The sequence below is a fragment of the Martes martes genome (assembly GCF_963455335.1).
Source record: "Martes martes genome assembly, chromosome: 9".
NCBI classification, from domain to species: domain Eukaryota; kingdom Metazoa; phylum Chordata; class Mammalia; order Carnivora; family Mustelidae; genus Martes; species Martes martes.
In genome coordinates, this window is record NC_137896.1 from 118,068,426 (window position 1) to 118,093,487 (window position 25,062).

Consider the following 25,062-nt stretch of genomic DNA (forward strand, 5'->3'; position numbering starts at 1 on the left):
AGAGAGAGAGAGAGAGATCACAAGTAGGCACAGCGGCAAGCAGAGAGAGAGGGGAAAGCAGGCTTCCTGCCAAGCAGAGAGCCTGATGCTGGGCTCAATTCCAGGACCCTGAGATCATGACCTGAGCTGAAGGCAGAGGCTTTAACCCACTGAGCCACCCAGGTGCCCCTAGTCTGTGATTTTTGAGGTCTTGTTTAAGAAGTTTCCCTGGGGCACCTGACTGACTGAGCCAGAGGAGCATGTGACTCTTGATCTCAGGATCGTGAGTTTGAGCCCCAAGCTGGGTGTAGAGTTAAATAAATAAATAAATAAATAAAAATTTTCAAAAAGAAAAAGTTTCCTATTTCCTCCTATATTTTAATATTTTTAGATTTTGCTTGTCACCTGGAATTAATTTTTGTGCATAATGTGGGTGTGGCTCATATTTTACTTTTTCCATGTTTAACCATTTATTGGAAATCCATTCTGTACTCACTGATTCGTAATGTCACCTCTTATAAATCAAGTTTCCAAATACACATGGGTCCGTTCTTAAGATACTTTTACAGTTCCTGAGTTTTATGTTTCACATCAGATTGTTGAGTTGTTATGGAAATGATGTAGTATGGCGGCCCATGTTCCAGTGGCAGGAAGGAGCTGTGAGACTTTGAACAAGTCATCCCACTACACAGCGCTCGTCTTCAATAGTATATAAAATGACAGAGTTCTTCTCTTAACCTTTTTTCACTAGTGACCCCTTTGAGTATCTAATTAAAATCATAGATCCTGGGGTGCCTGGGTGGCTCAGTTGGTTAGGCGACTGCCTTCAGCTCAGGTTGTGATCCTCGAGTCCCACTTTGGGCTCCCTGCCTGGCAGGGAGTCTCCTTCTCCCTCTGACCCTCCCCCCTCTCATGCTCTGTCTCTCTCTCTCCCTCTCAAATAAATAAATAAAATCTTTTTTAAAAAATCATAGATCCTTTCCCAGAAGAATATACATAAACATAGAATTTTGTATATAATTTCAGGGTGTTCACAGAGATAGGGTCCCACAGCTCTAGTATTCTGTGATTCTACTTATAAATTAAGACATTGAAACATGGCTTTATCAAGTTGGCTTTTAATTCAAGGAAATTTCATTTTTAAGTTGGTCTTCTCAGTTGTAGACATTAGCTGGCATTTGGTCTTGAGCTCCAGCACGGATCACGGCAGGACGTTGCGCATTGGTAACGTATACAAATAAGAGCTGTGAATGCGCCGTGTTCAGGAGACTCCCTGAAAGCATCCTAGCCAGGCCTTAAGTGTGATCATATCTTATATTGTCTGCAAAATTCACACCAACCTAAAATTCTTATCCTCAGCACTCTCAGCCTGACTTTAATCAGAGGTTCCTTCTGTTTTGTCTGTGTGCCTTCTCCACTGTTTGCCCCTCGGGGCTCTTACATCATTGACACTCAAAATGCAGGGAACTCCTTGCAGCAAATATGTTCATCGAGGTCATTTCATCCATCAGCTTTCTCTTCGTGGTTGTGCTGGAACTGGGGCTCTTCCTTAATGTGCTCAGTGCTGCCTTCCAGAGGATTTCTTGAGTAACGGATGCCCGTTGCTCTGATGTGTTCTGATCTACTATGAGACAACTCCAAGATCCCAGAGAGGAATCTGATTTCTTGATGGATCTGGACCTTTTGAGTTAGCTACAGAGCTAAACAAAATCTCTACAATTTTAGTAGAAATCCAGTATTGTAAGCATCTTAGCAAAATTATGTCATGTTCCTCATACTCTACACGGATGTAACATTCTTAAAGCCCAACATAATAATCAAAGGCAAGACTTTTGCAGGCTGCCTTGTGTCCTGTCTATGATTATGTGGAATCTGTCTTCTTAACCCTGTCTCCTTTACTTTGTAGTGGATCTGACTGGTGGCTACAACATTGGCACCATCACCACGAGAGCCGTGTGGATTGGCTGGAACTTAATGAAACGGGGCCAAGCTTCTCTTCAGGGACCGGAAACTTTGTGTAAGAAGGGTTACTAAGGTCTTAGCCATTGAGTAGTCCATAGAGGATGTACTACCTGCTGCCAGGGATTGCGGGGGCATAATTTCTTGGTGCACTATGCCATTAACATAGCAAAAGGCACAGAAGAATCAACATTGTGTCTGTTATCATAGCCCATACCTTAGGAAGATGGTATTGTGATGGCACCAAAGTCAAGAGGGAAATTTGAGAGCTGGTTTCTCTTTTACTGTTCCCAAGTCTGTGCCCTCGTGAGACTGCCTCACCCCCGCATGCCTGGCTGACCTTTACCCACACCTGTTGCAGCATTCCTCAGCTACTCGTACCCCACAGCGTTAAGGCTGGCTCGACAGTCTGCCCCGAACTCCTTATTGACTCTGATCTCAATATGGTATCACCAAAGAGCTCAGCCTCAAGGGCAAAGAGACCATCTGGCGATTTTTCATTTCATGTTCATTGTGATGTGAAAGCCACATCGCCGATTTCCAGACCATTTAATGTGCGTGGTGGCCTTCCTTTTGTGATCCAGTCTGGCAACTCTGGCCCAGAGTTAAACTCTAAGAACGAAAGTCTGACCTTCAGCTAACTTAAATTTCTGGGTGTAGCTCTGGGCTCACTTGGTCATCCCTTTTGGGCCAGAGTCAGGATGTACCAAGTCAGCATAAATGTCGAGCACTGCAGGCTAGTAAGCTTTGAAATTCAGCATCTGCCTGACTGGTGGGTCAGCTCGCCACATTTCGTCAGAGAAATGGTCGATATCAGAAGCCGCCCCATAGCCCCTTCTGTTGCGCTGTCCACCTCTTCCTTCCGCAGTTGCATCTATACGATATTGAAAGCCGCTCGAAGACGATGATCCTCAACTTCTGCTCCTACGTGCAGTGGGTCCCAGGAAGTGACGTGCTGGTGGCTCAGAACCGAAACAGCCTGTGTGTGTGGTACAACATTGAGGCACCCGAGAGGGTCACCACATCCTCTCTTAGGGTACATCGGTGCCAGGGGTCCTCAGACATAGTGTCTCACTGATCAGTTAGGGCCCTGAGGAAGCTCCAAAGGTTATTTGGTTTTCTGTGGCCCACCACCCATCATCTCTGTGATAGAGTCGGCAAGTAAAGCTTAGATCCTTGCCCACAGTGCGCTAGGCCCCAGAGCCGTCCTTGTTCAGATTCCTGACATTGTATCCTGTCCTCTCTATTACAGTGGCCCTGGGGAATTCACCAGGTCATAATGAGTTCTCTTAGGCTGGAAGAGCCCCCATAGCGGGGGCAGTTCTGTCAGTTCCTGGGTGAGGATTCTCTGTTGTAAGCTGTTCAGAGCTCCTTTTTTTATCAGACTGAAGATCAGTCCCTCTCCTGTCCCGCCAGCATCACGTACATTCCAGTGACCTTGCAGAATCTGGGAGGGAAAACAAGAGAGGCCCCTGTGCTAGGCTAGGATGACTGGTGTGGGTACAGAGCGAGCATGTGATAGTTCTTTTTGCCTTTTTTCTATCTCTCTTCTTTCCCTCCTTTCTTTCCTCATTTTAGACTAATTAAGTTTGGCGCTTGGGGGTTGTTTTGTCCTTTTTAAAACACATTTTTCACATTTTTGCTTTGGAGGTCATACATTTGACTCCTAGAGTGGTTACCCTTGGAAGTTTACCATACCCTTAAATTATTCTGAATAGTTTCAACTTATTTAGCATTTTATCCCTGGCAAATGATACAAGGACCTGAACTTTGATTACCTCCCCTTTGCCATTATTGCCCAGTATTTTTTTATCCCCAAAGTGAGACGTTATTCTTTTACACAGCCGGAATTTGGTTACATTTGCCATCATGGTGCCAGTTTCTCTGCTCACTCTTTTTGCATTGCTGACCTTTGCTCTGGAGTTAACATCCTTGAGAAAAAGTGTTTCAAAGATGAATCATCAGTTTCTGAAAATTATCAGAATGGAATGATCTGAAAATGTTTTTATTTGGCATGTTCTTGAAAGAACAGTTTGACAGTTTTTCTTAGTCTTTTGCAAATACTGCCGTCCCATTGACTGACCCCCTTAGTTCTGAGAAGTTTATTAACAGTTCCTTGTGTTGTCTTGTTGGCTTTTTTAAAAAAGATTTTATTTATTTATTTGGGAGAGCAAGGGGAGGGACAGAAGGAGAAGCAGACTCCCCGCTGAGCAGGGAGGGATTGCGGGGGGCTTAATCCCGTAACTCCAGGATTGTGACCTGAGCCTAAGGCAGAGACTTACCCGACTGAGCCACCCAGGCGTCCCGGTCTTGTTGGTTTTAAAGTCTTTTGTTTTTTCAGCATTCTGAAGCTTCAGTACATTATGTCTGCATATAAATGTCCTTTTACTTAACTGTGCTTGGTGTGTATGCGCACGCGCGCGAGTGTGTGTGTGTGTGTGTGCGCGTCCCATCTGCGAGGACACCTTGTTCCTCAGCCATGAGCTCTTTAAATGTTGCTGCTTCTCTCGAACTCTCTTTCTCACCCTCAGAACTCTAATTAGGTATGTGTTCCGTTTTTTGTCCTGTCTTTGTGCCTCTATAACGTCTTACTCTTCCTTCCTCCTTCTCGCTCCATGCTACATTCTGCATAATTCCTTAAGAAACATCTTGCAAGGGGCGCCTGGGTGGCTAGGCCCTTAAGTGTCTGCCTTTGGCTCAGGTCATGATCCTGGGGTCCTGGGATCGAGCCCCTGCCTGGGGCTCCCTGCTCAGCAGGAAGTCTGCTTCTCCCTCTCCCACTCCCCTTGCCTGTTTCCCTCTCTCTCTGTCAAATAAATAAATAAATACAATTTTTTAAAGATTATTTAAAAAAAAAAAAGAAACATCTTGCAAGTCAGGGGTTCGCTTTCACTATTATCTCATCTGCTATTGAAATCACCCACTGAGTTTTCTTACTTCAAATAGTGAATTTTTCGTACGGTTTTATTTGGTTCTTTCTCTAGTCTGCCTGGTCATTTTTTCTAGTATATTTGCTGCTGAAGCGAACACAACCTGGCCATTTTTTATGGTCTCTTGTCTCTTGCTTAATTTTTCATTCCATCTCTTAGGTCTTTAAACATTCTACGTTTCTTTCATATTCCATAACTGGTTCTTCCGTAATTGTTATTTTTAATATTGGAAATCCTTGGAGGTCCAAAAGTGCTGTAGTTATTGTTATTGTTTACTCCTTTATGGTGGTTAACTTCTGTTTTGGTACCTTTTTTTATTGGGGGGCTCACGTTACATTGAATATAATTTTTAGAAGCTCAAGGGCCTAACATGGGCATGTTTTCCTCTAGAGATGATCAGTGTTTGCTTTTGTAGGAATCAGGCATACTAATGACTTTTGTTCCCTTTCCGGAAGAGAGGATCCCAGATTTCATGACTAACAGATTCTCAGAATCGCCCCCTCATCCTGCTCGAGGACCCCTGGTTTATTCACCCACTGCTGTGTTTGCCATCAGGGCAACTGTACCCTTTCCACTTGCTCCCCTGTTTTTTTCCTGCTCAGGTTTTCACTTACCAGCTTTTTCCTTTTTTTTTTTTTTTCTTTCCTTTTCTGTTTTTCTCCTTTGCTTTCTCTTCTTCCCTTCCTTCCTTTTCTTCCCTTCCTTCCCTCCCTACTTTTCCTTCCCTTTCCTCCCTCCCTCCCTTCCTTCCTCCCCGTGGGAGACTAGGAAGCATACCTAGTGATTTCTTCAGGGGACCTAAGCAATGAATGTATTCAGAAGTACAGCCCAGGTTAAAGTTGTATTTTAACAGGACTCAAGCTGGAAGCAGAAGTGGTTGCACACTTTGTCAGGTTACCTCCAGGCATTAGTGCGGGCACAGCTCTGAGTGTACAGGAACCTGAGGGCATTAGTGTAGATAAGGGATTCTTAGCTGCTTGAAGGAAATTAAACGCTGGGCAAACAAGGGCCGCTGTAATTCCCTCAGTGTGTAAGCGCTAGGTTGGGGTAAGGCTGGGTCTGTTCTGCAGTGGAGTTGGTGGAGACACTAACCTGGAATTCGGGTGGGGCAGGGGGATTGAAATTTTACAGGGTGATGTGGTAGGTCTGGAGCGGGGCAGGGGGGAAGACCGAGGTGATGGTGACCGAAGGTGTGACAACTGTTGCCTACACGCTGGATAAGGGCCTGATCGAGTTTGGAATGGCCATTGATGACGGCATCTACACCCAGTGAGGGGCTGGGCTGACATCCCCGTGAGGTGGTGGGAGAGGCTGGTTCTGAGTCTGGAGGACCTGGGATGGGCCAGACAACTGGCCCTGTCACACCTGCCCCATCACCAGTGCTCCTCTGCACCCTGCGGCGCCTGGACTGTTGCTTTCCTTCCTTTTCTCTTCAGGGCCACAGCCTTCTTGGAGACTCTGGAAATGACCTAGAAACAGACGCAATGTGGAAAACCTTGAGCAAACTGGCACTCGAGGCAAGGCAGCTCCACTTCGCGGAGAGGTGAGGCAGACCAGAAGTGAGGTGCGGGCAGCTAGGAAGGATGGCCAGAGGCCATTTTCGGTAGGGGGTGGGGTGTGTGTGTGAGAGGCTCCTTCCAGGGCTAAGGCACCAGTCCCCTGCCATTACAACCAGTAACACCTTCCAGGTAGTTATTCCAAACATTCTTCCATCCCAGTTTATAAGATATTTTTTGCTTTTGCTTCCCCTATGTAGGTGCCCCATCAGAGTTTTAACACCCATGCCCTCCAGTCCAGGTGTTGACGTGTATTTCCGAATGCGGCATAGGAGTGTAGTTAGTAGGACAGTCTTGGCATTTTAGACTCTTTCGAGTTATCTGGCTCCATTTAACAGCTTGTATGACCATGAGTTAAGGGAACCTTTCCAAACCTTGGTTTCTCAATTTCCTCTCTGTAAAGGGGAGTAATGATAGCATTTACCTCCTAGGGTGGTAAAGAAGAATCATAGGGGCGGTGAAGAAAGTAGGAGAATTCTCAGTGCTCAGTAAATGTCAACAGCTGCTGTTTTGCCAGGAGTCCTCTTGGCTCCTTCCTTTCCCGTGGCCCCACAGCTAGACGACCAGCTCGTCCTAGGGCCCTGACCCAGCGTCTTCAAAACACATCCCGAAGCTCTTACTGTCTAGCCTAGAACAGACCACACCTCTACCTGCAGTGTCACAAAAACCTCTTAGTCTCACGGATCCTGTTCTTACACACCTACCATCCATTCATCCCACAATAGCTGAAATCATTTGTTACACCATAAATCAGATTGTGTCCTTTTTTTGCTCAAACCTTCCAGTAGCTTTCTGTTCTACTCAGTATAAGATCCACAACCCTTGGCGTGTCCTAACTCCTTACAATATTTGGCCTCTGCCCCCTTCATCTTCCAGGTACCCACTTGCCCGTTAGTCTCCAGCCACACTGGCATCCCTTGGGCCCTTTGAGTATCTCAAACTCATTCCTGCCATGGCACCTTACATGCGCTGTTCCCTCTGCCTGGAATAATTTTTCCTCATCTTGCGTGACTGACTTTTTCTTGTATTTAGGTCTTGGCACAAATGTCAGCTCCTCAGATAGGCCTTCTCTGAGTACCAGCTGAACTAGCCCCCTCCGTTACGGTTTATATGTACTGTCACGTTATTCCATTTTACTCTTCTTTCTCTGGAATGTCTTTGTTTGCGTACTAACTACTTGTTTCCCCTAGAAAGTAAGTTCCCTGAGAGCGAGGCCCTCATCCGTCATATCCCCTTGTGTCTCAAGTGGCAGAAACCGCGCGCGGCACTTAACCGAGGCTCAGTGTACGGCTGCTGGGCCGGTGCGTCCGCGCTGATCCTGTAGTAATGCTGCTGTTACTGTGATTGCTTCCATCCTGTAGGTGCTTTTCTGCTTTGGGCCATGTAGCAAAAGCTCGATTCCTGCATGAGACCAATGAGATTGCAGACCAGGTGTCTCGGGAATATGCAAGTATTATCCTCCTGAATTATTCAGTCTCTCGAGCTGAGATTTCTCTTCACGCGCAGCCCCACGACCCCTGGCTTTCCGGCCATGGCTCGCGCCCTCGGTTCTGCCCAGCCCACCTCCACCTTCGAGTCAGAGCGCTCTGGAATGGCTTGCCAGACCTCATCCTTTAAGCCCCATGAAGGTTTTCAGCTTTCTGGTCTTTTAGCTTCCTCGTCTCTGTGGCCTTCCTGTCTAATAAGCTCACAATAGTCCGAATGGCTCCTGCAGTGCTGCCAGGATAACCAGAGCCTTCTTCCTCCCCCACAGGGTGGAGAAGGAACGGACTTTTACCAGGTGCGAGCACGCCTAGCCATGCTGGAGAAGAACTACAAGCTGGCTGAGATGATCTTCTTGGAACAGGTGATGGGAGCAGAGGGACCAGATTGAAGAGGGGAGCTGGGCGGGAGGGGGAGTGAGGCAGCCTGAGGGGAGGAGAGAGCCCTGGGGGAGAGCTTTTAGAAAGGTTGACACAGCTAAAATGCCACTCCTTCCTTCCGGCTCTGCTCTGCCTTCCTCCTTCCAGTTAGGTCTTTATAAGCTGTCTGCTGCCTCCCCATCTGCCGCCTCCCCCTACCCCAGAGCCTTCCCTGGTCGTGCTTGTGTACACAGGCAAATTCAGGGTTTGTGGGGCCTGAGGCTGATAGAATTTGAGGAGCCCTCCTTAAGAAATAATGCCTTGGAAGGGGCCTATGCAAATAAGGTGCCCTGGGGCTTAACCTCCTTCTCCTTTCCTGATAAGTGTGCCACTGCTTGTGCCTAAGTCAAGGGTGAGGCTTTCAGTCCCCGCGGGCTGGCATCATGCCCGGGCTGAGGACAGCCTGCTGATCCCTGATGCTCCTCCCACCTCTTGGTGTCCCTCTCTCCTCTGCCCGGCTTCCCCTAGAATGCCGTTGAGGAGGCTATGGACATGTAGCAGGAGCTGCACCGTTGGGATGAGTGTATCGCTGTGGCTCAGGCCAAGGTACTACCAGTTCTGTCTTCTCCATGGTGCTCGCAGCTCAGTTCCACCAATATCCGAAGCCTCTTCTTACCAAGGAGGCTATAGGAGCTGGAACAGGATTGGGCTGGGAGTTGGCACGTTGGTGTCCGGGAGGCTTTCCGTTGTTACAGTGGGATTGGAGAAGTTTGGGAAGCAGCACAGGAAGGAGGGAGGTGACTTGTCTTGCCTCTCTTGCACGTCCAGGGGCACCCAGCCCTGGAGAAGCTGCGCCGGAGTTACTACCAGTGGCTGATGGACACACAGCAAGAGGAGCGAGCCGGTGAACTACAGGAGAGCCGGGGGATGGACTAGCAGCCATCAGCCTCTACCTCAAAGCCGGGCTCCCTGCCAAAGCTGCCCGACTGGTGCTGGCCCGGGAGGAACTGCTAGCTAACACCGAGCTGGTAGAAAACATCACTGCAGCCCTTATCAAGGGGGAGCTGTATGAAAGGGTATGGCTGGCTTCCCGTTCCTGTCCCTCATCTCCAGGACTCAGCGCTCCCTCCTACCCAGGGGAGTCCTGGAGTGCACAGCCCCCAGAACTGGTGGCCGAGTCTCCACCTTTGGGGGCTGATACTTGATTCTTAGTGTAGTAGGACTGTGGTTGTAGTCATGTGGTATGTGTCGACAGGCAGGTGATCTCTTTGAGAAGATTCGAAACCCGGAGCGGGCCCTGGAGTGCTACTGTAAAGGCAGCGCATTCGTGAAAGGTACTGCCCCGGACAACCCAGCCTTCCCTGTTAGAGTCTTGCCCGAATAGTCCCCCTGCACCAATTTTGTGCATCTGTTCTGGTGGATCGGCTCAGTTCTCCATCCCTCCACTTCTCACCTATTTTCCACACCCCATTTCCCTGACTCCCATCCCTGGAAGGCTTAGCCGAGTGCCCTCTCTGTCCCTGGCAGCAGTGGAGCTGGCTCGGTTGGCATTCCCAGTGGAAGTGGTGAGACTGGAAGAGGCCTGGGGAGATCGTTTGGTGCAGCAGAAGCCGCTCGATGCAGCCATTAATCACTACATTGAAGCCAGGTAGAGGGGTGCAAAGGCGACTGGGCGTGAGGTCCAAGGTGATGGGGCAAGTAAGGGCACCGAGGCTCCAAGAGAGATGGCACCATGTAGGTTGGAGTAGGCTTGAGGTGTCTCCCTACCTCTACCTGTCTTCCCCTTGCCTCATAGGCACGGATGCCTTTCCCAGCTCTGCCAGGCGCTCCATTAAGGCAATTGAAGCTGCCCTGGGCGCCCGCCAGTGGAAGAAGGCCATTTATGTATTAGATCTACAGGACCGGAACACTGTCGGAACACCAAATACTATCCCCGCGTGGCCCAACACTATGCGTCTCTGCAGGAGTATGAGGTGAGGAAAGTCCCTTGCTGGAGCTGGAGGCAATGCAGTACCGAATGAGATGAGAACCCCAGAACCGGAAGTGGGGGCCCTCTTACCAAATCCTTCTTTCTGGGTCCCAGCAGCACCAGCCACCCTGAGTGAGAAGAAAGCAGTTTATTTCCCTTATTTCATTCCAACATAACATAGACCCCTCTCCCAGATCTATAAAGCGAGTCTCCAGCTCTCTTCCTATGTAACTCCATGGGAGTTCCAATGTGGAATGGCCCTGTGTTGCAAAAGTACGAGGTCCTTTTAGGTCCTTTTAAACTGCCTGTTGTAGTGTCCCCATTCTGGTTTTTTTTTTTTTTTTTTTTTTTTTTTTTTTATTTATTTGTCAGAGAGAGAGAGGAGCGAGAGTGAGCACAAGTAGACAGAGCGGCAGGCAGAGGCAGAGGGAGAAGCAGGCTCCCTGCCGAGCAAGGAGCCCGATGCGGGACTCGATCCCAGGACGCTGGGACCATGACCCGAGCCGAAGGCAGCCGCCCAACCAACTGAGCCACCCAGGCGTCCCCCCATTCTGGTTTTGGCTGGTTTTTTGTTTCTGTTTTTGTTTTCAAAAGAGTAGAGGATGTGAGACGGGATAGCCCTCTTTTCTTCTGTGTTGTGGACTAAGGGTCCCGTCCCCTCCCCGCCATCCCAGCTGAGGTTCGCTCTCCCCCGTGCAGGCCGCTCTAACGCTCTTGCTCTAATGCTCTTGCTCTCGGCCTTTTGTATCTGCTGTCTGGAGCACAGATTGCGGAGGAGCTCTACATTAAGGGAGACCGAACAAAAGATGCACTAGACATGTACACTCGGGCCGGCCGCTGGGAGCAAGCCCACAAGGTAGGTAGCGGGGCGCGGTTCGTCCGAGGGCTCCACCTCTCTGGGGCCGTCCCCACTTTCCTTGGGCTCTGATGTTCCCTCTTCACCGGCCTCCTTGAAAGCTGAGAAAGAGCACCAAAATAGAAAAGTCTGGAGCGCTTGGAGACCTAGCCACAGGGAAAGGCAAGGATGAAGAGGCCCTTGTTCCAAACCTGTAATTCCGAAGCGAGCAGAAGGGTTTGGGAGCTGGGGAGCCCCAAATGCCCCTCCCCATGCTGTAGTCAGAGTGGCAACTTCGTTCCCTGCCTGCGCCCAAAACCCGGTGGGTACGGCGGGAGCACGGGAGTGGGAACACGTGCCCAGCAGAGGGCATCTCTGGCCTTTTTGCCTGAGCAGAATATAGTTCTGACTTTGCTCCTTATGGTCTTGGAATTCCCTAGACTGACCAGGAAATCATCCGTACACAAACCCCTGTGGTTGTTGGGAAGGTTCAGAGTTGCTGGGAACACAGGTCATCCTCGAGTCGCGCCTCCCTGGCCACTCCGCAGCCCCCCTGCTTCCCTCGGAAGCGTGCCAGAGGCTACTGGGGCTCTGTGTGTCTGCACAGCTGGCAATGAAGTGCATGAGGCCGGAAGACGTGTCGGTGCCGTACATCAGCCAGGCTCAGGAGATGGAGAAGCAGGGCAAGTACCCGGAGGCAGAAAGGTGAGCCGCAGCCCCAGGGGAGGCGTGCAGGGAGAGGGGTGCGTCTGAGGATGCGCGCCGTCTGCCTAGAAGGCAGTGATGCAGGAATCTGGGTCGAGGAGGCCCCGGGTGTCTCTCTCCCCTCCGCAGGCCCTACGTGACAGTGGAAGAGCCTGATCTTGCCATCACCATGTTCAGAAAGCACAAGCTGGATGATGATGTGATCCGCCTGGTAGGGAAGCACCACCCAGATCTCCTCAGTGACACACACCTACACCCGGGCAAAGTGAGCCTTTTTCCAGTCTCGGCCATCTCTTCCCCGAACAGGCTCCACGTCCCCCTCGCCCCATCCTGACCCTCCTTTCCCCAGGAGCTGGAGGCTGAAGGCCGACTGCAGGAGGCCGAGTATCACTACCTCGAGGCTCAGGAGTGGAAGGCAACGGTGGACATGTACAGGTCCAGTGGGCTTTGGGAGGAGGCCTACCGGGTAAGGAGTCCAGGTCGCTCTGGGGATACGCCCGTCCCTCTTCCCCACTCTCAAGGGATGCATTCTGAACTGGTCGTGGGTCTCTTTGAAAAATGTCCATACCAACAGGCAAAATTTCACATGCGGTAGGAGGGGTCTGTGGACTACCTGAAGTCCATCCTTGGCCCCTGAGCAGGCTAACAGACCCCAAAACTGAGCCCTCTCCCTGTTCTAGTAGAAAGCCCTGACCCTTCAGCTTTGACTTCAAAGCTGAAGTCCGATCAGAGGGGAGAAGGGAGCCGCCATGTGGCCCTGCGTGGGAGGATTGCCAAATGGCTTTGCTTCACAGGTGGCCAAGGCTCACGGAGGAGCTAATGCCCACAAACACGTGGCCTATCTGTGGGCAAAGAGCCTGGGAGGAGAGTCCGCAGTGAGACTGCTTAATAAGCTCGGACTCCCGGAAGCTGCCGTTGACCACGCCGCTGACAACTGGTGAGGCCCCAGGGCTTCTCTCCACTGGCCCCTTTCGAGAGAGAGCCTCTGCGTAGACAAGGAAAATTGCTGTATAGCTGAGAAGTGTTTCTGAAGACAGAGGCAGGAGTGAAGAAATCCTCAGAAGAACGTGATGGAGAGGCAAGGAATGAATCAGTAGCTCTGCCCCTGTTCCCCGGGGGCTCAGAACAGTGTTTAGCTGTTCTAAGAAGATGGAAAGTGATCAGCCTTTTTCCTTCTTTTTCAAAAAGACCTCTTTAAAGTAATTACTATCCCCAGTGTGGGGCTTGAACTCAACCCGAGATCAAGGGTCACTCATTCTACAGACTGAGCCAGGCAGGTGCCCCGGAGAGAAGAGCTTTTAAAGCTTTTAAAGCTAAGGTGCACTAAGCCAGTAATTGACTTCTGAGTCAAGGAAGTGTGCTTCTGTTAAATGCAAAAAGAGCTTTTCTTAAGCAAATGTTGCAAAGACCAGTGATAATCCTGCATGGAGTCAGATGGCTGAGGGTCCTCTTAATGTTTTAGAGAGACAGTTTTTCTGCTAGCGTAAATGTGGCTCAGGAGGAAGTGGTGGAGAACCCGGAGCCCCTGCTCCCGAGGCAGAGTAGTGCTGTGAGGCTCACTGCGGTCCCCTGCCTCGCGCCCATCCCATTCCTTTACGCCCACTCGTCGCAGGAAGCACAGGCTTTTCCGAGTGTCCCCCGACCCACGTCCTCCTTTACGTGTCTGTGTGCTTCTGTGTCACGTCATATGGATTGTCTTCTCAATCTGTCCTTTCCCTCCCCCGGCCCCGTCTCGACCCTTTCTGTTTTCTCTTGCCCTGTTCCCCCTCTTATAAAAGGAAAGTACTGAGTAGGCAGACCTTCCTTACACCTTCCATTTCAGCTCATTTGAATTTGCTTTTGAACTCTCTCGGCTGGCCCTCAAGCACAAAACCCCTGAGATTCATCTCGGATATGCTACGTACCTGGAGGATGAGGTATGGACGTGCTCCTGCTCCCTTGCTTTTGACCTTGACCTCCTCCTGTCTCACGGCTGCCATGATGGCACTCTGCTTCTGATCATGTGCGGCCGCCCTTCTGTCCCTACAGGGTAAATTTGAAGAGGCTGAAGCTGAATTCATCAGGGCTGGTAAGCCCAAGGAAGCAGTCCTCATGTGAGTTACCCATCAATTCCTTACTCCCGTCCTCCCATCCGCAGCCCCAGGACCTGGCATTGCCACCTTCACCTGAACCTGGCACCAATAAATCTTCTACCCCCTCTGACATGGCTGCTTGTCTCCCGCTCTTGAGGCCTCAGTCCTGTACTGAGCCTCCCCTGTGTCCTCTTGTGGGAGCAGGTTCGTCCATAACCAGGATTGGGAGGCAGCTCAGCGTGTGTCCGAGGCTCACGATCCTGACAGTGTCGCCGAGGTGCTTGTGGGGCAGGCCCGGGGGGCCTCGGAGGAGGAGGACTTTCAGAAAGCAGAAGGGCTGCTGCTTCGGGCCCAGAGACCGGGCCTGGCCCTCAATTATTATAAGGTAGGGCACCGGATTCAGGGCCATGAGGGGAGGGGGAGAGAGTGTAAGAACCCACAGAGCACTACACTAACCACTACTCCTGGGAAGGATCCAGAGAGTTAGCATTGGAGAGGGGAAAGGAGACGAGAAGGAGAAGAGAGGTCCAAGGACCTAGGGATCCGTGGCCCATAGTAGAGAGCACCTGTGTGGCAGGGGGAAGGTGTCATGCCGGCCTCTGCCTTCCTGATACCTGGAAATCTGAGCAGGAGGCTGGATTATGGAGTGATGCCCTGTGGATCTGCAAGGACTATGTGCCGGGCCAACTGGAGGCCCTGCAGGAAGAGTACGAGCGGGAGGCTACCAAGAGAGGGGCCAGGTATGACGCCAGGAGGCAGCAAGTGTCGGCAGGGCTGGAGGGTGGGTCACAAGGTATGCACAGGATAGGCCACGCTGCCCAACCCGTTCTGGTCACGTGTACTCTCATCTCAGGGGCATGGAGGGGCTCGTGGACCAAGCTCGCCAGTGGGAGCAGGCTGGAGAGTATAGCCGCGCTGTCGACTGCTACCTCAAGGTGCGGGACTCAGGCGGCAGCAGCCTGGTGGGCAAGTGCTGGATGAAGGTGAGGCAGGCTACACCCTTCCTGGCTGTCCACTTCCCGGACCGCTCTCACAGCCAGCATTCCTCCTCAGACATTGCTTTTTCCTCCTGGGCCTCTCATTTTCGCTCAGGCAGCAGGTACCTGCTGAGTGCTTGCTAGATGCTAGAGCCAGAGCTATGAAAACTATAAAAGGGGATCTGAGGCAGAACCCCTAACAGCCTGAAATTGGGGGAAGTTGGACCACTGTGGCTCGACTAATTGAGTACCTGGGTGAAAACTAAAGGATGTGATTTGAAGTGGAGTTCAGAGGAGGGGGAGGTCTCGACGGAGAGGGAGGGAGGCTGTGTGAGGGAGGGGGTAGACCTGGGACCAGAGCTGGAAGGGCAAATCCAGAGGCCAGAGCTGGGGCCAGATGGAAGCCAGGAAGAAAGCAGAGGCTCCTCCTCTACATAGGAGCTCCTAAAAAGAAGCATCTAGCCGGTTAGGCCAAGTCAGTAGGTTTCATCAATTCCTAAACATATATATAATCACATTTTATTATCTTAGAAATTGGGTTGCATGTGATGTTTTGTGTGTTTTTTTTTTAAGATTTTATTTATTTATTTGACACACAGAGAGAGATCACAAGTAGGCAGAGAGGCAGGCAGAGAGAGAGGGGGAAGCAGGCTCCCTGCTGAGCAGAGAGCCCGATGCGGGGCTCGATCCCAGGACCCTGAGATCATGACCCAATCTGAATGCAGAGGGTTAACCCAGTGAGCCACCCAGGCGCCCCTGCATGTGAAGTTTTAAATGATGTCTCTGGGGTACCTGGGTGACTTGGTGGGTAAAGCATCTGACTCTTAATTTTCGGCTCAGCACATGATCTCAGGGTTGTGAGATCAAGTTCTGCATTGGGCTCTGCACTGGGTGTGGAATCTGCCTCAGATTCGCTCTTCTTCTCCCTCTGCCCCTCCCCACTCGTGCTGTCTAAAACAAAAACCAAAAAGAAGTAAATGATGCATCTTTGATTCAGAGAAATATGGTATTAGGAGTTTGAGGGGGATGTGGAGTGGGCGCCACCGATCCCAAGTCTGAATGTCTACTTCCCCCTGGCAGCTTCCGAGGGGGCTGCGGCTGGAGTGAGTCACGTGACACGACTCCCTCCTCTGAGACCCCGCCCTGGGAAGCTGTAGGTGGGGTTTGGAGCCCCAAACCTGGCTTCAGGGCCTCTTCCTGGCGTTCCATCCATTTGCGCAACACCAAATATCCCTTCACCCTCCATTCCCCCCTCCAGCACGACGAGTGGTCTTTCTAGGTGGAGATCAATTATTGCCCCTTTATTTATCTTAGAGAAATTACAGACCCATTCCCGCCCTCCCTCCTCCCAGGTAGAGAGGCTCTTTGATTGCTGAGGGTGCAGGTTTGGGAGGCATTGGCTGAGCAGGAAAGAAGCCAGATAAGGGGCAGGTCGGTGAAGGCTTGAGCCAGTCAGTGAATAATGGGGACGAATCTCTTCTCATCTGTTAGCTTCAGGCCTCTAAACTTGGCCTGTTTTGGAGCATTTTGTGTGTGGTCCCTAGGAGACGTGTTTGAGTAGCCCTTGCAATCTTCAGACGGAACATGTCTGAGCCTCTCCCTAGGGGAGCTGTGTTTGAGTCTCTCCTTAGCGGGACTGTGATGGGTTCCCACAGAGGGACTGAGATGGGTTTTGCCACACCAACTGTACTGGCCCCTTTCAAGGTGGCTCTGTTGGCTCTGCTCAGAATGACTGTGTCTGTTCCTCTCAGACCGACTGCGTCCACTTCTTTCAGAGGGACTACAGTGAGTTCTCTCTGAGGAATTGTGACCACTCCTCTCAGAGGGCCTGTGCCGTCCTCTCTCAAAAGGGCTGTGTCCTCTCACCTCTAAGGGACTGTGATGAGTTTTCTGAAAGAGACTGCGACTGCTCCTCTCAAGGGGACTGCGACATCTCCTCTCAGAGGGACTGCGACATCTCTTCTCAGAGGGACTGCGACATCTCCTCTCACAGGGACTCTGATGTCTCCTCTCAGAGGGACGGTGATGTCTCTTCCGAGGAAGAATTCGATGGCTCCTCTCGGAGGGACTGTGATAGCTCTTTAGGGAAGGACTTTGATGGCTCCTCTCAGAGAGACGGTGATGGCTCTTTAGGGAAGGACTTCGAGGGCTCCTCTCAGAGAGACTGTGATGGCTCTTTAGAGAAGGACTTCGAGGGCTCCTCTCAGAGAGACGGTGATGGCTCTTTAGGGGAGGACTTCGAGGGCTCCTCTCAGAGAGACTCTGATGGCTCTTTAGAGAAGGACTTCGAAGGCTCCTCTCAGAGAGACGGTGATGGCTCTTTAGAGAAGGACTTCGATGGCTCCTCTCAGAGAGACGGTGATGGCTCCGTAGGGAAGGACTTCGAGGGCTCCTCTCAGAGAGACTGTGATGGCTCTTTAGAGAAGGACTTCGAAGGCTCCTCTCAGAGAGACGGTAGTTTTTTAGGGAAGGACTTTGATGGCTCCTCTCAGAGGGACTGTGATGGCTCTTTAGAGAAGGACTTCGATGGCTCCTCTCAGAGGGACTGTGATGTCTCTTCTGAAGGTGGCTTCGGGGGCTCCTCTCAGAGAGACGGTGATGTCTCTTTAGAGAAGGACTTCGATGGCTCCTCTCAGAGAGACGGTGATGGCTCCGTAGGGAAGGACTTCGAGGGCTCCTCTCAGAGAGACGGTAGTTTTTTAGGGAAGGACTTTGATGGCTCCTCTCAGAGGGACTGTGATGGCTCTTTAGAGAAGGACTTCGATGGCTCCTCTCAGAGGGACTGTGATGTCTCTTCTGAAGAAGGCTTCGGTGGCTCATCTCAGAGGGACTGTGATGGCTCTTCTGAAGGCGGCTTCGGTGGCTCCTCTTAGAGGGACTGTGATGTCTCTTCCGAGGAAGACTTTGATGGCTCCTCTCAGAGGGACTGTGATGGCTCTTCTGAGAAAGACTTTGGTGGCTCCTCACAGAGGGACTGTGATGGCTCTTCTGAAGGTGGCTTCGGTGGCTCCTCTCAGAGGGACTGTGATGACTCTTTAGAGAAGGACTTCGAAGCCTCCTCTCAGAGAAACGGTGATGGCTCTTCTGAAGGTGGCTTCGGGGGCTCCTCTCAGAGAGACGGTGATGTCTCTTTAGAGAAGGACTTCGATGGCTCCTCTCAGAGGGACTGCGATGGCTCCTTTCAGAGGAATTACATGGGGTTCTCTCCCTTAAGAAGCTATGGTGGTTTCGCTTCTTGGGTGTGAGTTTCTCTTTAAGGTGACTGTGTGAGGTTCTCTTAAGTGAACCGTGTCGATTTCTCCCTCTGGCTTGAACTCTGGTTCCTCTTTTGGAGCTCTTGGACTCCTGGCTAGAGATTTCACATCTGTAGGAGTTTTTCTTACCTTTGCTGCTATTGTCGTTTTGAACAATAACCACAGGCTGTCCGGCTGAAGTGGTTTTGAAAATAGCACTTCCTTGGGAAACTATGGGCTTGGGTAGTTGGGTATGTCTAAGTTGGAAAGAGCTACCTCTTTTTGGTTGATGAGCTGATCTGAATTGCTGTATTTCTTCCCATAACATCATCTGCTTAGTGGTTGTGTCTGCTGGCTTTAGTTTAACAACTGACATCCTATCTCTTTTGATATCTCTTGATGAGGAATAATCTCTGGCTTTTTGTTTTGGATGGTGGTTTTTGCTTGAACACAAATGGTCTGGCCTTGACCTATCCTCAGGCTTCTGTCCAGGAAAAGCCATAATTCTGCATGCTGTCTGGAATGTTTGCTTTAGACCTTGAAAAAGCAGTTGAATGGATTTGGGTTGGGAGGATTTCTTAGATTGTCTTTTTGAAGAGGCAGTAGTTGTCTGAGATGCTCCATTCCTCTTCTCTCTTAACTGGGCTGGTAAATCCCGAGAAGAACTCCGTATTGTGGTTCTGCCATTTGTGTAGAACTTTGTGTTTTGTGTTCTGCCTCCCGTAGTGATTCTTTTCTTTGGGTATTTTGAACTACGGGTCTTTTTGGTTCTCCTTTTAGCCGCTTTTTCATCCTGATTGCTTTCAGAGTCACTCTGTGGTAGAGAGTGAACTTGAGTAAACTCATAGTGCCCTAGCCCTCCAGTTGTCGTCTTTCCTGCTAGGGCGGGGCTCCTATACCGTCTTTGCCTCATGTGGACTTGTACAGGAGCACGAGACTGGGAAGATACAGACCGGAAATCCATTGTAGAAGTAGGACTCTTGGAAGCTCGAGTATAGACTTTAGCTTTCCTTAGTGATGATGATCTAGAACTCCTTGGTGTGATGGATCTGTCTCTTCTGTGATACTTTGGGACTTGGGATCTTTTCCCAGTTTGCAGCCTAAAGCCAAGACTCACCTTAATCTCTCCGTGGCCTTCGGGAGTGCTTACAAGGTGGAGCTGTGGGTAGATAAGAAGGTAAGGCCCCAAAGTGCCCTGTAATTTATGACAGCAATTAAATCCTACACATCGGCCACACTGTAGGCAGATAGGGTATTTTAAAACGAGATCTGAAGTTAGAGGTGGAGGTACATTGGGGGGTATTTGGCTCCTTAACAGTTTTGCTGCTATTTTTAGCTGCAGATCTTGTAGCAAGTGGAACTGTTCTGACAAGTCAGTCTTGGCCTGGGGAAGGTAACTTGGCTTGAGACAGTGTTGGGACTCAAAAATCCTTGTCTGTGAACTCTGTGAGTTCTCACTCTCTTCCATTGGAACAGAATCTTTCCTAGTGAAAACTATATTGAAGGGAGACTCTAAATTTACCGGGACAGGAGGCTGGCCCTCTGTACATGAAACAGGCATGTGCTGAATGACTTCCTGGGATATACCACTAAGCTTCGAGCTTTTCTTTCGTTTGGCGCTAGCCCCAGAGTATTGCTGTATTATGGAGGACATGGAGCTCCGTGTCCACATCCTTAAGGCTATTCTTTGTTCGTGACCGTGATACGAAGTGTGTCTCTGAATGTAGTTTTTGGACACTGAAGCCTGAGAAATAATACTTTGACTCTTCTCTAGCAGACTCTTGGAAAGTTCCATCAGTTCCGCAGGAACCCCAAATAAATTCTGAATAGATTGACAGATACCTGCGGTGGCTCTTTCCGTGAAAGATGATTGAGAACAAAGGTTCCTTTCCATAGTGGTTCCCAAGACATTCCCTAACACTAGCATATTGGAGAGATATTTTCTGGGTAGTCGCTGTCTCCAGGAGTGATTCTCCCAGACATTCTGTTGTCTGCTCAAGACAGACCAGTTAAGGCCTCTCTGAGTTCCTGATCCTGACTGGAAGATCCTAGATGGTGATCTCCAGCTTTGCAGTGGATGTTGGGATGGGCGCTGGAGTGAATGCTCTAGCTTCTCCACCTGCTTCTGATCAGTCCTCTTAGATACGACACCCACTCCTAGGATCTCAAAATGTGGGATTTCGACAACGTTAGCTATCTTATCAGAGGGTTGATTGTGAAGGGACAAGGGAAGGGTTGAAGTTTGTATCGTAGTAGGGTCTCTAAAGTATTCTTCAGACTGCAAAATATCTGTCCCAAAGTTTTTTATATCCAAGGCCCTTGACACTTCTGGCATCTCCAAATCACAAAGGCTTCCTAATTCAGATGCTTCGACAGAGCTTGAGATGAGCGAGTTTGAAGAGTTCTGTAGAAATCTAGAGAAATAATTCCCTATTTGGAACTCCTGTCTTGAAATAAAATCCTCAGATTCCCTATTCCGATATCCCTGGACTAGATTCAAATCCTCACGTTCCATGATTTGAGGAGGCCCTATTTTTATCCCCATTCCTTTCACAGCCTGAAGCCCTTGTTCATGAGTGAACACTGTAGATTCCTCCAAAGGAGATGCTGGCTGTGAGAGTGATTCTGAAGATTTCTCTTCGGTATTTGGCCTCAGAGTTAGTTCTACAGGTTCTACCATTTCTTGAAGATGTGGCCTTGGGAAGAAATCCAAGCAATCCATTACTTCAGTAGCTGATCCTAAGGAGACTCCTATTGGTTCCACAATCTGAGGAATTGGTAGTGGTGCTAATTCCTCAGATCTCACAATTTGAAGTGGTGGCCCTGGGATTAACACAGTCTTTACAATGTGAAACCCTGTCAGCTTCATTATATCCAAAATCTGGTGTGTTGGCTCTGTGGTTAATTCCTTTGATTTTACACTTTGCAACCATAGCCCTGAGGTAAACTCAGAAGGTCTCACATCTTGTACTTTTGGAGTCAGTTCAACATAGTCTGCCATTTGAGAGGTTCCCCCTGGTGTTAATGCTACAGACTTTACAACCTGAAGTGGTGGCCCAGGAGTCACTTTCACATACTCAGCAACTTTGGGGGCGCCTACTGAGGTTCTTCCTATTGGTTGAGCAGCTTGAAGCAGTGTCTTTGTAGATCCTGTGACTTGATCTAGCGGCTTTGGACTAATCCTCATAAACTCTGTAATTTGACCCTGTAGTCCGGGAGCTATCTGTGCATATTTCATACTTTGATTCTGTGAGTGTGTCAGCCCCATTGGTCCATCCCCTTGCTGCCATGTCTCAGATGGGAGCTCTACAGATTCTGCATGTCCTGGAGCTTGACCTGTTTGCCTTGGGGACAAATCTAAAGATTCCTCCCTTTGAAGCCATTGCTTAGAGGTTGAACCCACAGATTCAGGAACTGGATATTTTAGCCTTGGTGTCATCTCTGAAGATTCTGGGACATGATGTAATGACTTTGTAGTCAGTGCTTCTGATTCTTCCCTTTGCAGTCTTTTCTCGGAGATCACCTCCACAGATTCTAGTGCTTGAGGATAGGGCCTTGGAGCGCTCTCTGCATATCCAGTGGTTTTACTTATTGGCTTTGGGGTCATGCCAAGGAATTCCTTCTCTGTTGGCCTTGCTTTGGGGGCCAACCCCATAGTTTCTGTAGTGTGATGCTTGGGCTCTGGTGTCATCTCTTCAGATCCTGTAACTTCCTGCACTGGCCTTGTATATGATTCCTCCAAGTCCTTAACTTGAGGCCATGACTGAGAGAGCAACTCGAGAGTTTCTGGAATTTTCCTTAAGGTTAATTCTAAAGCTTCAGAGCCTTGATTCCTTAGCACATGAGTCGGGTCAACAGATTCTGGTACTTGAAGATCTAGCCTTAGAGGCACTCCTGAAGATTCCATGGTTTTACTTGTTGACTTTGGAGTCAACCCCACAGATTTTTCTACAGTTTCATTGCCTCGATGGGCCAACCTTTCTGTGGTATGATAAATTGGTACTGAAATCAAATTTACAGATTTGGAGACTTGATGCTTTGGTGTTGGGATCACCAAATTCACAGATTTAGGGACTTGAGGCTTTGGTGTTGGGATCATCTCTGCACCTTCTACAAATTGATGCCCTGGCCTAGGGATTATCTCAGAGGAGCCTGTGATTTGATAGCTCCTCTTTGGAGTTCGTTCCTCAGATTTTGTTCTTTGAAGCAGTGACCCCGGTAGTAACTCTACAGATTTCATATCTTGTTGCAGAGATGCTGAAGACAATTTCACATGTTTTATACTTTGCAACTTTGCTTCTGGAGTAAACTCCAAAGGTTTCTCACCTTGTCGCTGTGATTCTGGAGACAAATTTGAAAATCTAACACTACTCAACATGGGTCCTGGTACGAACTTCTTAGTTGGCTCTGGTGCCAACTCTATTGATTTCATACCTTGCCATCCTGAAGTCAACTCTTGGCAATTCATACCTTGCTGTTGGGACCCTGGTGTCAACTCTACAGATTGCACATCTTGAAAACATAGTTCCGGTGCAAAGTCCTCAGAATTAACACTTGGTGACCTCAGGCATGATGGAAACCCTGAAGAATTAGCACTTTGAGGCTGTAGCTGCAGGTTTGACTTCAGAGATGTCACATCTTGAGAACATGGCTCTGATTCAAACACCACAGATTTCTGCCTGAGGCGAGAAATCAAATCCTTAGAATTCACGTCTTGAGGTTGTGGCGCTGGTTTCAACTCCAGAGATTTCACATCTTGAAAACACAACTTTGGTGCAAACACCACAGATCTCTCACTGTGCTGCCTGACGTGTGAGGGCAACTCCCCAGAATTCATACCTTGAGGATGTGGCCCTGGATTTAACTCCACAGATTTCCCTTCTGTAAAACATGGCTCTAGTGCAAACATCTCACATTTCAAGTCCTGCGGCTCAGAGCCTGAAGCCAGTTTCACAGAATTTCCACCACAAGACGCTGGCTCTTTGTTCGTCTTCACAGACTTTACATCTTCAAGCAGTGGCTTTGGTAAAAATAACACAGATTTCATACCATTCAGCGAAGAGCCTAAAGTGAACACTGAGTGCACAACTTGTTGCCGTGACCCACAGTGATTCTCCAAAAACTGGATTTCTGGAAACTTTGTCCCTGGAATTAACTCAGAAGATTTTACACCTTGCAGATGTGGTCCAGGGTTGAACAGAATAGATTTTGTACCTTGATATTCTGACGTAGGATTCAAGTCAGAGGGTTTCATGCCTTGCATCTGTGGGTCTGGATTAAACTTTATGGCATTTATGCATTGACGTTCTGACCCAAAATTCAAATCAGAAGAATTCACACCTTGCAGCTGTGGGCCACAGTTTAATTCTTGTGATGTTATACCTTGAAACTTTGTCCCTGGACTCAGTTCATGTTTCACATTTTGTAAATGTTGCACAGGGTCAAACATAAGAGATTTTATACCTAGAACTTCTGACCCCAGATTCAAATCAAAAGATCCCATACCTCGACATTGAACCCCTGAAGGCAACTCAAAAGATTGTATACCTTGCCAAGGTGGCCCAAGTTCATACCCCATAGAATTAGCACATTGTAATTTTGGCTCTGGATCCAACTGCAACGAATTTACACACTTCATCTGTGGCCCAGGGTTGCATTCCATAGGTGCTACAGCAAGAAACTTTGACCCTGGAATCAATTGGGATTTCAACTCTTGTAAATGTGGTTCAGCGCTGAACACCATAGATGTCTCACTTTGATTCTTGGGCCCCGGATTCACCTGAGATCCTGTACCTTGACATTTTGCCCCTGAAGTCAATTCAAAGGACTGTACACCTTGCAAAGGTGGCCCGGGTTTGCAGCCCACAGAATTTGCACATTGTAATTTTGGCTCTGGATTCAATTTAGAAGAATTTACACACTTCACCTGTGGCTCAGGGTTGCATTCCATAGGTGCTAGAGCAAGAGACTTTGACCCTGGAATCACTTCAGATTTCACATCTTGCAAATGTGGGTCAAGGTTGAAGACCATAGTTGTCTCCCTTGGGATCTCTGACCTCAACTCAGAAGACTTTGTACCTTGGAGTTTTGAAACTGAAGTTAATTCAGAAGGGTTTATACCTCGCAAGGGTGGCTCAGATTTGCATCCAACAGAATTTACACACTGAAGTTTTGGTTTTGAAATACATGCAGAAGAATTCACATCTTGCAAAGGTGGCCCAGGGCAGAACACCTGGGATTTTATACCTTGAGGCTCTGATCCAGAATTCAACTCAGATTGTACACCATTCAGTTGTGGTCCAGTACTGAATGCCCTAACATGTATACACTGAAGCTGTGGGGCTAGATTAAATTCAGAGGATTTCTCACCTTGTAATTTAGGTTGATGCTTCGTTTCCAGAAATTGCTCATATGGAAGCTTCCTGCCTTCTTGTAACTGTGGCCCAGGATTGAACTGGAAAGATGGCATACCTTGAAGCCTTGATCCCCGGCATAACTCAGAGGATTTAACATCTTGCCACTGTTGCTCAGGATTGGATTCCTTAGATTTCACGTCTTGGAGCTTTGTCTCTTTGCACAATTCTGAAGATTGTATATGATGCAAATGTGGTCCAGGGGTGTATACCACAATTTTCACACTTTGAAGGTCTGGCCCTGGTTTCAACTTAAAAGTCTTCTCTTCTTGCCACTGCTTCCTAGCATTGAACTCGGAAGATATCACATTGCAAATCTTTGATTCCAAGACTAACTCAGAGGGTTTTGCGACCTGGAACTCTAGGTCATGGTTGACCTCTGTGGTTTTCATTATTTGAAGCTTTACAGACTCAGGAGATTTTGCACCTTGCACCTTTGCCCCAGGACTGAATTTCAGAGATTTCATACCTTGAATGTGTGATCCTGGTGTCAACATAGGCAATTTCCTATTTTGTAACTGTGGGACTGACTCAAACCCCAAAGATTTCACATCTTGCGTCTTTGCACCTAGAGTCAATTCAAGAGGTTTCAT

The 25,062-nt window shown here is 49.1% G+C and overlaps 4 protein-coding genes across 4 annotated transcripts in view; 1 reads left to right on the forward strand and 3 right to left on the reverse strand.

The window, feature by feature from the left end:
• The window catches only part of LOC308349007 (intraflagellar transport protein 172 homolog), a gene marked incomplete at its 5' end in the record, with an annotated part of 32,769 nt that extends 12,123 nt beyond the window's left edge, over window positions 1-20,646 (forward strand). Inside the window, 29 exon segments of the mRNA XM_080813547.1 lie at window positions 1,886-1,918; window positions 1,921-1,962; window positions 1,965-1,996; window positions 2,807-2,974; window positions 6,000-6,026; window positions 6,028-6,137; window positions 6,305-6,336; window positions 6,339-6,411; window positions 7,786-7,870; window positions 8,178-8,270; window positions 8,794-8,820; window positions 8,824-8,871; window positions 9,094-9,184; window positions 9,187-9,341; window positions 9,521-9,599; window positions 9,793-9,913; window positions 10,089-10,179; window positions 10,182-10,238; window positions 11,001-11,090; window positions 11,677-11,774; window positions 11,904-12,039; window positions 12,124-12,240; window positions 12,569-12,711; window positions 13,597-13,690; window positions 13,803-13,867; window positions 14,051-14,231; window positions 14,477-14,586; window positions 14,700-14,829; window positions 20,613-20,646. Coding sequence (XP_080669673.1) covers window positions 1,886-1,918; window positions 1,921-1,962; window positions 1,965-1,996; window positions 2,807-2,974; window positions 6,000-6,026; window positions 6,028-6,137; window positions 6,305-6,336; window positions 6,339-6,411; window positions 7,786-7,870; window positions 8,178-8,270; window positions 8,794-8,820; window positions 8,824-8,871; window positions 9,094-9,184; window positions 9,187-9,341; window positions 9,521-9,599; window positions 9,793-9,913; window positions 10,089-10,179; window positions 10,182-10,238; window positions 11,001-11,090; window positions 11,677-11,774; window positions 11,904-12,039; window positions 12,124-12,240; window positions 12,569-12,711; window positions 13,597-13,690; window positions 13,803-13,867; window positions 14,051-14,231; window positions 14,477-14,586; window positions 14,700-14,829; window positions 20,613-20,636 — 2,552 coding nt within the window. The 3' untranslated portion in view covers window positions 20,637-20,646.
• Window positions 20,647-20,858: 212 nt separating this feature from the next.
• On the reverse strand, window positions 20,859-22,893 carry LOC308349155 (uncharacterized protein; the record flags this gene model as incomplete). The annotated part of the gene is made up of 2 exons (XM_080813676.1): window positions 20,859-20,879; window positions 21,898-22,893. The coding sequence occupies 2 exons, from the start codon at window positions 22,891-22,893 to the stop codon at window positions 20,859-20,861; spliced, it is 1,017 nt and encodes a 338-aa protein (XP_080669802.1).
• Window positions 22,894-22,966: 73 nt separating this feature from the next.
• On the reverse strand, window positions 22,967-24,220 carry LOC308349156 (uncharacterized protein; the record flags this gene model as incomplete). The annotated part of the gene is made up of 2 exons (XM_080813677.1): window positions 23,397-24,220; window positions 22,967-22,980 (listed from the first exon to the last, which is right to left on the reverse strand). The coding sequence occupies exons 1-2, from the start codon at window positions 24,085-24,087 to the stop codon at window positions 22,967-22,969; spliced, it is 705 nt and encodes a 234-aa protein (XP_080669803.1). The 5' UTR covers window positions 24,088-24,220.
• Window positions 24,221-24,344: 124 nt separating this feature from the next.
• On the reverse strand, window positions 24,345-25,062 carry LOC308349157 (uncharacterized protein; the record flags this gene model as incomplete). Its single annotated transcript, XM_080813678.1, has 2 exons — window positions 24,345-24,361; window positions 24,426-25,062. 2 exons carry the CDS (start codon window positions 25,060-25,062, stop codon window positions 24,345-24,347), a joined length of 654 nt encoding a protein of 217 aa, XP_080669804.1.